The sequence below is a fragment of the Pogona vitticeps genome, chromosome 1, assembly GCF_051106095.1.
Source record: "Pogona vitticeps strain Pit_001003342236 chromosome 1, PviZW2.1, whole genome shotgun sequence".
NCBI classification, from domain to species: domain Eukaryota; kingdom Metazoa; phylum Chordata; class Lepidosauria; order Squamata; family Agamidae; genus Pogona; species Pogona vitticeps.
In genome coordinates, this window is record NC_135783.1 from 232,114,979 (window position 1) to 232,128,947 (window position 13,969).

General features: G+C 41.5%; 1 protein-coding gene across 8 annotated transcripts in view; it reads left to right on the forward strand.

Annotated features, from left to right (window-relative positions):
- Nucleotides 1-13,969, forward strand: part of MYLK (myosin light chain kinase) — a 272,240-nt gene that overhangs the window by 156,610 nt on the left and 101,661 nt on the right. For 7 of the 8 annotated variants that reach the window (XM_072985155.2, XM_072985164.2, XM_072985149.2 and 4 more), the window contains 2 exons: nt 9,140-9,220; nt 9,616-10,712. In XM_072985155.2, coding sequence (XP_072841256.2) covers nt 9,140-9,220; nt 9,616-10,712 — 1,178 coding nt within the window. Of the gene's footprint in view, nt 1-8,406; nt 8,617-9,139; nt 9,221-9,615; nt 10,713-13,969 lie in introns of those variants that run through there. The other variant, XM_072985180.2, reaches the window with a different exon arrangement.

The window sequence follows — 13,969 nt, forward strand, 5'->3', positions numbered from 1 at the left end:
CCTCTGTTTTGTAATACAATGAAAAGTGGTCTCAGTTCTGGAATTAGAAGTCTTCTTATCTATATAGACTCAGGGATTCATTTTATGGTTCAAGCCCAAAAAATCCAGTGTGCAACTGCATAATCAACTGGGTGCAGTGGCATATAATGGGCTATGAAATTTCCAAGTACTGTAGTTCCTTTTCCTGTCTCACACCCAAGTAAAAATTCAAACAGTGCAAAATTCAGCTCAATTTGAGGAGCTTGCTATAAATTTCTCAGGGACTCAAAAACCTCTGAAACCTTTTTTGGAACTCAGTAGAATAATTTATCTGGTTGTAAGAAGATCTGGAGCTCCAAATCCTGAAGAGGGGGCGGGGAGGTATATTATTTTAGATGGCTTTTTTTTCCTTTTCCCCCCTCACTCAGACATTCAGCAACAAATACCTGGACAGAAGAATGGCTTAGCAGTGGTTCCCTACCTTGAGGTCCCCAAATGTTCTTGTACTAAAATTCCCAGAAGGTTTCATCGCTAGCTGTGCTGGCCAGGATTTCTGGGAGTTGAAGTCCAAGAACGTTTGGGAACCACTGGCTTGGAGGGTGGAGTCAACATAGAAGGTGAAGCCTCATGTTAGCCATTTGTTGAGATGATAGGAATGTACAAATACAACACAGTGCTTTGAAAATTACTTTTGCTAAAGAACAGCAAGTACAATCATATGCTGAAGCCATCCATGATGGTGCTGTGGTAGGATGATGCTCTGGGATCCAGAGCATCATCCCATCATTGGTTAAGTAATGGCTATCTTCAGTAAGCCCTAATATTCATTCTTCTTTATTTTCAATGTTTCTCATCTGATTTATAATTCCTGATCTATAGTGTTTTCCAACTTCGTAATTGTTTTCCAAGTGGTGTACAGCTTTTTGGCATTGCCGTTGTTGAAGATTTCTGACTCTGGGTTATACCAACAATCCACTAGTACTTTTTAACTAGCAGTTGCTGTTCTTTTTTTATTTTTAAATGATATTTTATTTAATTTTTTTCTTCCTCCAGGCAAGTCTGAACAAATATAAAACCATATTCCCTGGTATGGTCTTAATAAATGTACTTGTACAACTCCGTACTGATAATATCATTACATGCTATTTACTGCGCTTAGATGTATTGCCTTATTCGGTTAGTGCTTTTGATTTTATTTAACCTCCATGGCTTTTGAGGGCCTGGGACACTTTTAAACAAAAAGGCTCATGTGATACCTTTTCAGTTTTCATTTGGTCAGAGAAGAATTTTTAAAAAGGATTGCACTTCTGATCCTATCCGTGAAACCACTTGAAAAGTCAATGGTAGGGTAATCAGGAAGTTGTGTGTCTGTTGCAGCCTTGTGGTCACTTCTTACATTTTATTATCCTCTGTTCTTGGTTTTCTAGTAGAGCTTCACTTAAGCTTTATACAGTAAGGGCATGTCTTGGTGTCAGTTTTTTCGGGGACTTGTAGCAAAAGATTCAGCCATTGCAGATGTTGCATCTCAGTCAGGTTTACATTTGAAGTAACCTCAGGGCAGAAGTGGACTCCTTTCTCGCCAAATGAGGGCAAGGCAGCTCTTATGGGTGAAGGCAGAGATTCACACAGCAAATCTGGTATCTGCACTTCACCAGTATTTGGAGGCTAAATTTTTTTGTTGTGGTAAGGAGAGATGCTAAAATTGGTATTAAAAACCTATATAACTATTAAGGACTGACAGATTGTTTTAATCCATTAAGGATTAAATGAGAATAGATTTATGAGGATCTTGAGAATAATGCCACTGTTTTGCATATCTTGCCATCAGAACTTGGAAAGTTACTTCCAAGCTAAATGAACAGTGAGCCCAGAATATCATCCTATTACTGTTCCATTGTGGGTGGCTTCACGTTGTTATTATAGTCATTTTTCTTAAAAGAAAGTTTTCAAACTGCTTGCAACAAATTTCTAGCTTTTAAGAACCTGTTGTCTGAATATCCAGATTTTGTAAATGCTCACTGATTTTTTTTTTCATACAAGCACAGCATCTGTAACACATGGACTAAGCTTTCTAGGAAAAGGTGTTAATCTGCATGCTTTCTTCATATTAAGAGAGAAAAGTAACTAGTTGTCCTTGAGGATGTTGAGTATGAATGAGATGTGATAATGGATAGAAGAAAGTTTACATTTGAATCAAAAAGCAAATTAGAGGCTGTTGTTTTAAATAAAATCTAGCATTTGCCAAAATATGGTCTAGGTACAACTAATTATCCACTTGCATTGAAAACTCCAATGTCACATCTTCACTGAAATAGGTATACTGTATGATCTTTTTTCCAGGCCCACATATGGGCCATAAGGTCTGTCTGCCTCCCAAACAGACACATTTTGCTGCTTTTTTCTCTCTTCAGCAGTGGTGGACTCTGACAGCTGCAGAGCAGCAAGAAGGTCCAGGAGGGGCTTTGGAAGCCATACTAACAGACTTAGAGGGCTAGATGTGGCTCTCGGTTTGCATTTTGCTAATTTAGTTGATTCATTAGATGCATCATCAAAACATATTTTTCTTAGAGGAAGTGTATTTCATTTAATTCAATAGCTTTTTTAAAAAGGTAAGGAAACTTAGTACCTTCATGGGAGAAGCATTCCCCCCTTCCTTTCTGGAGGGAATGCCTCTTCTAATACTGTGCTGGCTGCAACATGTTCATATGTAGCTCAGTAATTTAGGTATCTTGGCTGTGAACCAGAGGTTGGGAGTTTGATTCCCCATTGTGCCTCCATGACAAAGGCTGGACTTGATGATCCGTAGGATCCCTTCCAGCTCTGAAGTTCTAAGGTTTATTTATTTTATTTTATTTTATTTTATTTTATTTTATTTATATGCCGCCCACACTACCCAAAGGTCTCTGGGTGGCTTACAACATTTAAAATACAATAAAAATTCAACATTTAAAATACAATTAAAATATATATAAAATTGCCATCGGACCCACAGCTAATGGGCTGGAGGTTGGCTTTTGGGAGCATCAAGCATAACTACAAATACATTTTTCTAGAGCCTGGAAGCATGTAGTTAATCTCTCTATAAATACAAAATGGGTGTTTAACAGGATGAATAGCCAAAGAATTGAAAACGGCAAAAGGTTTTCCCTTTTATCATCTTCTGTTGTTCTGTTAGTAGACCGACAGACATAATATATTTAACATGCTCAGAGGCTACAAATATACCTAAATGTATTCCTGCATATCATGTAATCCCAGAATCCTCTGTATTACCTTTTACTAATATGTATGTAATGCTAACTTTTTGATGCATGTACCTTGTAAGCAATGTAATACTTTACTTTTGATCATTGCAACAGAAATGTAACATTTTATTCTTGAAATGCATATCCTGAGGATTGGCCAGAGAAACGAACAGAATAGACAGGGAGAAGGGGATAGTTTACACTTCAAAAGCTACAACATGCTTCACTTGTGAGATAAGCCAGACTACAAGAGGAAACAATATAAGAGTAATATAAGGAGATATCCTCAGCTATCTTCCTCCCCAAAAGAACAACAAAGGGGGCCATCTGACTCAGAGGCAGAGTCATCAAGGACATTTATGAAGACAAATACCCTAGATAGTTGACCCTAATGTGCGAGGAGAAGAAAACAAAACACCACTAGATCTAGCAACTTGGGTTATTTTACATATACAAAGAAAGTAACATCAACATGGGGAAGGGAGATAAAAGTAATTCAGATGCACTCCTTGCAGACATCCTGACTCCTCAAGAGAACACCTCAATCCTAGGTCAACTGGACACGAGGGCATAACATGGACATTGTAGTCCGACCAATTAGAATAACCTCTGGAACTTTGGCCAATAATCAGGAAGATCCTATGTCAAAGACCCAAAGAACCAATCAGGTCAAAACCCCTATATCCCCAACGCTGTATCTCAAAACCTATATAATGTTTATGCCTCCTATTGTTCAGGGTCCATCTCTGCCTTTAAGAGGTTGGGCCCTGGCTGTGTATTTTAATAAATTGGCATAATAGACAGCCGGTCTTTGCATCTTGGTCTGTGTTCTTCGCCGGAGATAAAGAACCCATTTTCAGGGGTAACATTTCTGGTGCGTTGGCCGGGAAAGGCCTTCCGGTGAAGCTGAGGCTTCCTCAAAGGAAGACGCAGACTACCTAGCCCCAGCCTTCGGCCTGCCACCCGCTCTCCACGGTGAGTGCCGGGAGTAGGTGCTCTTCGTGAACTATAGGATAAGGGAGATTCCTGAAAGACGGTAATCCCAAGAGGTCTGGGGAAGTGCTTGAAGGAGACCCTTCACTACAAAGACGCCCCACTTCATTGCTGAGGCTGTGCCTGTGACGCTTTGAGGTGAACGCAAGTGTGTAGTGAACAGGACCTGAGTGTGATACGATTGGTGGGTTGTGAGTGTGCTCATCTGGGCCAAACTCATCAGGGTTTGGGAGTGCTTGTGTCCTAGACGCTCTTTAGAAGTAAGACCCGGCCGGGCGGAGTAAAACTTGCTGGGCAAGGACCAGTTATGGGCCGTTGCGCCAGTAAGGCACCAAGCGATAAGGGGACGCTCTTGGCTTGCGTGTTAAATAATTGGAGAGGGCTTGTAGGCAAAAGATCGGGGCTTAAAAAGAGATGCATTATTAAATTATGCACCAAAGTTTGGCCTTCCGTGCTTCCAGTCAACCCCCCTTGGCTGGAGGCGGGAAGTTTTTCGCCAGATGCCCTTAAGGCGCTGGCACAATGGGCTGAAGAGGAGCTCAAGAAGGGGGAGCAATCCAATGCCCGCTATGCTTCATGCTTCCTAAGCATCGCCAAAGACCCTACATTATATGTTGGGGCTGCAAGAGACGCAAGATCAAATTATGCACTCAAATTTTACTTATTGCAGTTTCTGGCAGAGGATGCAACAAAGGGGGGAAGGAAAATCATCTGAGATAGTAGGCTGTTTTGCTTCAGTATCAGCCCAGCCTGAAAAGATACAAGGGAAACTTAAAGTTGGTCCCTCTGAGACCAACAACATCCTGTATGGTTCTATGGATTAGGTAGCCCTCCCCCCCACCGACCTGCAAGTATAAAGTTTTAGTGGCAGGTCCTAACAAAGATAAGGAAGCAGAGAAAGACGAAGCAAGTGAGACAGAAAAAAACTTGCCAGATTCAGTAACAGGAGAGACATGGGAACTTCCCCTCCCTCCTCTTCAGCAGCCTCAGAAGGGGGGGGAGCCACACCAACAGTACAGGCCGGAGGATGCAGGTTTCTTGACTTCACCTCCAGCAATCAGGAAAAAAAAACAGAATCACACACACACACACACACACGACACTAGGGGAATTGTTGACTATGGAATCCCACAGAAAAACATGCAGGACAATGGAAGATGCAGTATGTGGATTGTTGGCAGAGTACGTGTTTGAGAAAGGAAGGCTTCAGAGTTGGGAAGCGCAAGTTGAAACCACAGAGGTGAGTTATCTGGAATTTTTTTCCTTCTATTTCCCAAGTCCCCCTCCCAGATACTAAATGGGGCTGGTGTACATTTCTAGGTGTAGTGGGATTCTGAAATAAATATATATCTGGATTTCAAATTTTCCTGTTTGGGCCTTCTCTCTCTATGAGGCACTTAAAGGGCTAAGGGCAGAGTGGGAAAAGACTCCATGCATGATGAAGGCTTTCCAGCTCCTGAAGCAGAGGCTACTCTCTGCCCCAGAACGGGCTGCCTGACACAGAACAGCCACTTATTTGTTCATGAGTGAGACAGCATGGCACTGGGAGTCACCATGCAGATGATTGGCAACTGGCGAAGGCCTGTAGCTTATCTCTCAAAAGTTGGACATAGTGACCAAGGGCTGGCACTCATGGTTACAAGCTGTGGCAGCTGCTGTCTTTCTCATAAAGGAGGCATGCTGATTATCTATGGGAGTGCTGGTAACAGTCCGGTGCTGGAGCAAAAAGGGGGGCCCTCTGACTTTACTTCTGGTTAGCCTGGAGCCACTAACTCATTATGTTTGAACTCGTTGAAGTACAAGCCCTTCCACTACAGACTTGAGACCTTACCCGTGCCCTCATATTGGCCCAGGGCCGGGAAAATAAATTTTTACAGACTCCCATTATGCTTTTAGGATGTTGCCTGTTTTTGGGGAACTTTGGAGAAATAAGGACTTCAGGACAGTAGAAGGAGAAGAAAGAGAGCTATGTTGGCGGTGATGCATGTATAGAAAAATGCAAAGGAAGAGAATTTGAAGACAGGAGAAAGAAATAGGTTAGTAGATAAGAGATAGCAAGCAGAATTGCCGGGAATGTTCAGACCTCCTTGCTTCTCCAGATGCACAAAGTGGGAGCTGGAGAGACAAGGGGGGTTGATTTCATACCAGGAATGGCCTGCTTGTTTTACCAGGATTGTTACATAGGCACTTTCTGTGGGAATTCCTTAGACACACATGTGAAAATTACTGCATTACTTGATAATCTGTGTTCTTGGACATCTGGACAATTGAAACTGTACTGTCTGCATGAAAATTTGTTGAAAATACTTACTCACACACTGAAATGTTTATGAAAAGGAACTACACTACTTTCAAGACTGACAAAGGAGATTTAAAAAGGCGGGTGGATAGGATTAGCTTAACTATTTGCTTGGAGTTTCTCATTTGCAGGAAAAAAAAGGTTGAAGGGATCACTGCCCCCCCCCACACACACACAGTGGATGGAAAAACAGACAGCAGTTGGAAGATCTTCACTGTTACACCATAGAGCAAAGAAATTTAGTGCTGTAATAAAAATGATAGGATTTCTTTTCCTTACATATGTATCATCCTGATGGGAATTGTGCTATTATTTTAAGGTTTAATTGCTTATATTATTTCTAAGTTTACTCTCTGTGAAATATATGTTTTTGCAACTGCTTTTTACCAGTCCTGGCTTCCTGACTTTTCCAATTTCATCCTTTCAAAATGTGTTATGTCTTTAATTGTTGTTTTTGCAATTTGTGGGTTAGAGTTTAAATTCCGCCATCTTATTGCTGTCAGAATTTAAAAAGGGGGGAGTGTTAGTAGACCGACAGACATAATATATTTAACATGCTCAGAGGCTACAAATATACCTAAATGTATTCCTGCATATCATGTAATCCCAGAATCCTCTGTATTACCTTTTACTAATATGTATGTAATGCTAACTTTTTGATGCATGTACCTTGTAAGCAATGTAATACTTTACTTTTGATCATTGCAACAGAAATGTAACATTTTATTCTTGAAATGCATATCCTGAGGATTGGCCAGAGAAACGAACAGAATAGACAGGGAGAAGGGGATAGTTTACACTTCAAAAGCTACAACATGCTTCACTTGTGAGATAAACCAGACTACAAGAGGAAACAATATAAGAGTAATATAAGGAGATATCCTCAGCTATCTTCCTCCCCAAAAGAACAACAAAGGGGGCCATCTGACTCAGAGGCAGAGTCATCAAGGACATTTATGAAGACAAATACCCTAGATAGTTGACCCTAATGTGCGAGGAGAAGAAAACAAAACACCACTAGATCTAGCAACTTGGGTTATTTTACATATACAAAGAAAGTAACATCAACATGGGGAAGGGAGATAAAAGTAATTCAGATGCACTCCTTGCAGACATCCTGACTCCTCAAGAGAACACCTCAATCCTAGGTCAACTGGACACGAGGGCATAACATGGACATTGTAGTCCGACCAATTAGAATAACCTCTGGAACTTCTTTGGCCAATAATCAGGAAGATCCTATGTCAAAGACCCAAAGAACCAATCAGGTCAAAACCCCTATATCCCCAACGCTGTATCTCAAAACCTATATAATGTTTATGCCTCCTATTGTTCAGGGTCCATCTCTGCCTTTAAGAGGTTGGGCCCTGGCTGTGTATTTTAATAAATTGGCATAATAGACAGCCGGTCTTTGCATCTTGGTCTGTGTTCTTCGCCGGAGATAAAGAACCCATTTTCAGGGGTAACAGTTCAGAATACAGTAAAGATGTAGCCAAGATGCCTCTTATAGAATATCAGTTATTTTAGGACGATGTGTACAAACACACGAACACATTCTCATATGCGTATATATATATAAACTTCTGGTCCAGAAGCTTTGGGCTTCTGCTGGGGAACCCTTGCAAATCTGCCATCTGATAAAGTATCTCCCTCTTCTTCTACACTTGGCAAGGCATCAATCCATCTTTTTATTAAATGAAGAACCCCTTAGAATGCAGTAGCAGTGTTTATACAGTTGCTTGAAAATATTAAATCTGTACTGTTTCTCTCTCTCCCCCCCCTTCCTTCCTTTTCCTTTCCTTTTTCCTTTTCCTTTTTCTCTCCCCCCCCAAACCCCTTTTTGCCATCTCTTGGGGGAGAGGATACATTCGAAAATATATCTGCTGTGAAGCATAACATGTTATGCGGGGGAGGGGGAAAGTATTTTAATGACTTATTTAATGGGAGTCATTTCCAGCAGGCATCTCTGGCATTCCTCTGCAAAAGGAAGAATAAGTGCTCAGCACCATATATGGTGACACTTCTAATTTTTTTAATTTTTTTTTTTAATATAAACATGCAGAGGCTGAAACAATCCATGTGGATTGATGGCTGTGTTTGGTGAGGAAGGGAAAGAAGGGGCAGGCAAGGGAAAGCAAAGGCCCCTGCTTTGAATGCCTTCGTTTTAAGAAAGTTAAAAGCTTGCTGTTGCATAAACAAATACTGGGACAAGGGTTGGAGAGATGTTAAACATTTGGAAAAATATTTCTTTTCCTCTGCTGGGGTTTTTCAGCTTCTGATATTTATTTTCTTCCAAGCTGCTTGTTTGGAGGTGTCCTCTCCCACCCATCCACCCTGCCGCCCTGACTAGTTGTGTTTCTGTGTGCTTTTTACAAATGTCAATGAACTCCATAAAAAACAGGGTGAAAAGTTTGGATTGCGGAATGTAGTTCCTTTTTAGCCAGTGATACTGAAAGTAGCTCTCTACTGGAATACTGGGCTGGGTGAGGCAATAATTAAGCTTAGCAAGAGGGTGGCTCTTTTTTGTAGGCTCTTCTGTTTCTCACAGAGGTGGAGTGGGGAGGAGGGAGAGAGAGAGAGCAGTTTTCCATACAGATTGTGGATTTGTTTTATCTTTTTTTAGGAACCAAGTTGGAGAATGCAGCTGTCAGGTGTCTTTGATGCTGAGAGAAAGTTCAGTTTCCAGAGGAGAAATACACAGCGAGTGAGTACAGTTCCCAGGGACTTACATGGGTGGGTTCTATTTTTTGCTCTGCTAATTCTCTTCCCTTCTAGACTGGGGTTGGCTGATATTCAACCTATTCTCCAAATGTGACTCAACAAAGTTTTTTTTTCATCATACAGCTGAAGCAAACACTATCATGCCAGTGTGGAACTTTTTTTGTTTTTTATTCTGGTGCCCTTATTTGGTTCCTGAAGTCATCACTGATGCAATAAGCAAATGGAGCATGTTCTCCTAATCAACCTTCCTTTCTATAAACATGTTTTGTTCTAGCTCTGAGGTGGTTCCTGCATATTTTAAACCAACTCTTTGCTCACTGTCTTTCTCTTCTCCCTCCCCTTCCCCCTCCTCAACACCCATCCCTTCTCTGCTTGCAGTGGGAGGCAGGCAGAACGAAGAGATGCTGGTGATCACGATGCACTGACATTTGGAAGCTCTGGTGGCTTCAGAAGGAATACTAGCGAAGATCTGCAAGTTGAAGAAGAACAGGAGGACGTCCGTGGGGTGCTTAAAAGGCGAGTAGAAACTCGAGAGAGTACAGAGGAGAAGCTTAGGCAACAAGAGGTGGAACAGATTGACTTCCGTGACATTTTGGCCAAGAAAGTCAACACTAAAAGTGTTTCTGAGGAGGAGCTGAAGGAAATTCCAGCTGAACAAATGGACTTCCGTGCTAACCTGCAGCGGCAGGTCAAGCCCAAGACCTTGTCAGAAGAGGAAAGAAAAGTCCATGCTCCCCAACAAGTGGACTTCCGGGCTGTGTTGGCTAAAAAGGGTGCCTCTAAACCTCCTTTGTCAGAGAAAGCACCAGCCCCTAAGCCAGCTGCCCCTGATTTCAGATCTGTGCTTGGTGCAAAGAAGAAAGCTCCAACTGAGAATGGAGGCCCTGGTGCCCAAACTCAGAATGCCAACGCCAGCTCAGAGGTGCAGAAACTCAGCACCCTCTCCAAAGCATCAGATGTTGGAGCCAATTCTAAGAATCCACCAGGGTCCAAGTTGGACTCCAAGAGCTCCAGCACTAAAACACCTGATACAAGCACTATTTCAGAAGCCAAGAACGAGAGCTCCAGATCTAAACCTCAGAATGTGAGCACTAACTTGGAAGCTCAGAATGCCGGCTCCAGATCTAAACTCCAGAATGCAGGCAGTAATTCTGAAACCCAGATGGCCAGCACCAACTCTGAAGTGCCACATGACAACCTGGGGAAGAAAGAGCAGAAGAATGACCTCAATTGTCAAGGAGGTTGCCTCCCAGTGGTGGATGGACAGTTAATTGAAGAAACGGTAAAGGGCAACAAAACGGAACCTAAGGGAACACCACCATCCTTTACAGAAATGCTACAAGATACCCGAGTAGTAGAAGGTGAAAAATTAGTCTTGCAATGTCAGGTTTCATCAGATCCTGCTCCTGTTGTCACCTGGACTCTGGATGGAAAAGTCATCAAATCATCCAAGTTCATTGTCCTTTCACAAGAAGGTAAACTGGAGCAAACAACAAGCTAGCTGTATGGCGTGCTGTTGTTGTAGTCTCCTTACTTGATTTCCTTTTTTCCCCAACTTGTTACATAGCCGTATACTTTATTTTAGTGCTATCTGTATAATTGATTCCAGATGTGACTGTTGTTGGCTTGCAGGAATCAAGAGATAGTTTTATTAAACATGTTTCATAGAGATCCACTTCTAACAGCTTGCAGATGCATAGTTTTTCATAAAGTTTAACATCTCAGTTCTTTGTTTGAGTTTTTAAGAATACTTGAAAATGTTATTTACGAGTACTAAAAATGAAGGTTTAACTGAGAATTGGTCTATATATAGGAGGGCTATATCACTTTCAGTGCCTAAGTTCAGGAATGATTCCCACAGTAAATAGCGGGTGTTGCTGACTCCACAAAAACTCCAGGGAGAAAGAAGATGGGCTTGAGTGCTGTTTGAGCATGCTGTAGGACTCCAGCCCTTCCGAGAGAAGAATTGAGCCATTTAACCCCCAGGATGTTCACATTATATTGATATTGTTTGATGCATTAACTTCTGATAACACTGGGAGTTTATCAGAATTCAGGAAATTCATTTCTGAAGATAATATTCTGTTTTCGTAAAACTCATAAGAGCAGTGATGACTTCCAAGCTATTCAAACCAGCTATCTGTGCAAGAGTCAGGAGTATACCGTCATGCTGAATATATGTTCTGCAATGTTCAGTAAGATAGATAAATGGTTGTGCTGAGTGACAGAGATGTCTGGACCACATAGAACAGACATAATAAATCTAGATGCCTGTAGGTCTGAAGCTGTTAGATATAGTGTATCGGCCAGTTGCTTTCCACATGTTTTGGGCTTCAATTCCCATTTGCCTCAGCCAGCAAGTCCACTGATTGAGGAATGTAGTCCAGAAGATCTGGGTTATATACCCTTTAATTACAGTACTTTTCTAAAAGAGGGAACAGCAGTTCTTTAACTCTGAGCTCTTCATCACCTAATCACACATCTCAATTTAATCCCATAATTCAGCATTGAAATATGTCAAATTATGGGGGGTATGAGAAAATGTGTTACAAAATGAAAATTATAGAAATAGTAGCAAACATGGGATTCTAAAAATATGTGCAGTGTCTAAGCCTCGTTGCAGCCCTGCCACCCCACTGACATTCACTGTATGGATGAATGGAGTCCTCAGGAAAGATACTCTCACCATAGTCTTTCCCCTTTCACTAGGCTTTGTCTTGCCTCTCCGTTGCTCTTGGTTGTAAGTCAAGGAGAAATCTGAAGATGAAATCAGCAGGCTCTCATCCTCACTGTTGAGTACTCACTTGTTTGTCTATACCAGTGGTTCCCAGCCTTGGCCCCCCAGATGTTCTTGGACTAAAATGCCATTGCCACTAGCTGTGCTGCTCAGGATTTCTGGGAGTTGCAGTCCAAGAACATTTGGGGACCCAAGGTTGGGAAGCACTGGATAGTGTGTCAAGAGAGAGGGCAAGTGCTTAAGCGGTCAGATACTGAAAAGCAGGAGCTCAGCTTGGGGTTTCTGAGAGATGGGCTTTGGCATTGGGATATCCCAGAAAATCTCCATCCCTAAATGGTAGGGACGAGTCAGATAAGGGCAGTTTCTGAGTCAGAAAGTTGCAGGCAGTGCTGTGGAAATAAAATGCTAGAGCTGTCCCTTTCATTTGCTCTGTTAGCCAATATGTGTATCATGTTTTAAGCAGATGTGCTTCCTCAAGTGGTAGAATGTATCTGTTATAACATGTGTTTTAACTCAGCTATCTGTCTTGCATTTAATGTGGTTTTTGTGATTAGTGGCTGGAAAGTAGACACAGGCTTAATTTGCAAGTCTGATTCCTGAAGCGTGTATCTCTTGGAAAATCCTGTTATGGGAGGGGAAATGGGTTAATCATTGAGAATATGCATTGACTGAAATCCAGTAATAAGTCTAAACTAGAGGAGACCCACTGAATGAGTGGAATGTGTGGAGGAATGGACTCGCCATATCCCTAATGAGTCAATGGGCCTTTTCTAGCTGCAATTTACTAATGGATTTCAGCCGTTGCTTAATTTGACCTGAAAGCTGCTCTACCTAAGCCTCGTTGGAAATAACTCTTTTGCCATACTGTGAGAAAGTGTAATGGAAGGCACACAGTGAATTGCTGGGCTTGACAAAAACCATTTTCAATGTGTCAGCCTGAAATTTTTCTCACTGTGTTCTACAGTTAGACTACTCTCAAGGAAAAGAATCTGTAGACATTGTCTAGAATAAATTGTAGTAGTAAACTCTACTTCCCTTCATTTTTCCTGTATGCATTTTATGCTTTGATGGTAACAGATCCCTCAAAGTATCAGTTCTCTTAAAAGTTCAGTTATTTATAATGGAAACACAACTTTTTTTAAAAAAAAAAAAGTTGTTCCATTCACATCCTTCCTTTTCTCCAGGGACTGCAAGGCAGTGTATTCTTCCATACTTTATCCTCACCACAACTCTGTGCAGTGGATCAGGCTGAAGGACTGCCTGGCCCATGATCATCCAGTGAGTTTCATGGCTCAGTGGAAACCATTGGACATGAGCTCACTCAAGTTCCTGTCCAATACTTTAACTACTAGACCATGTTGACTCTGTATAACCTAGTTGCAATGGCAGCGATTGTTGTATTAGCCACAATATTTCTTTTATTTAAATTTTATGGAACCATAACATTTAAAAAAAAATTTTTTTAATCATGACAAGTTTTCCTTTTCTTAACCTTTTTCTCCCTGAAGTGGGAGACCTTCATTAGGATCATACCACTTCAAGTTGTAGGTGAGGAATTACATGATGCTACTCTATCACCTTGCAGACACCCCGCATACAAAAGGGGTACCTAACCTTTCTTCTGGCATGCTTGTATCTATACGAAGGGCAAGTGTTTCTTACATGGCAGAGTATTCTGTCATGAGCAATCCAGCTAGTAGTCTGAGGTAGCTTATCTAACTCTTTGGCCATCTGTGTGTAGCTCAGTTGAGCAGTCACAAAATTGCTTCCAGCCCAATGCCTGAAACAGATCAATGAGTACAATGGGTTCAAAGACATTGGAACTGTTTCTCAATAGTAGGAAAGCTCAAGGCTGGCAGGCATTATCAATTTTGCCTACCTGCAGATGTGTTTTTATATCTGCTTATTTAATGGGCTAAATAAAGAATACACCCTGTCATACTCCAGTCAATATTGTTAACTTGCATATCACAATCCTACATATATTTGACTGAA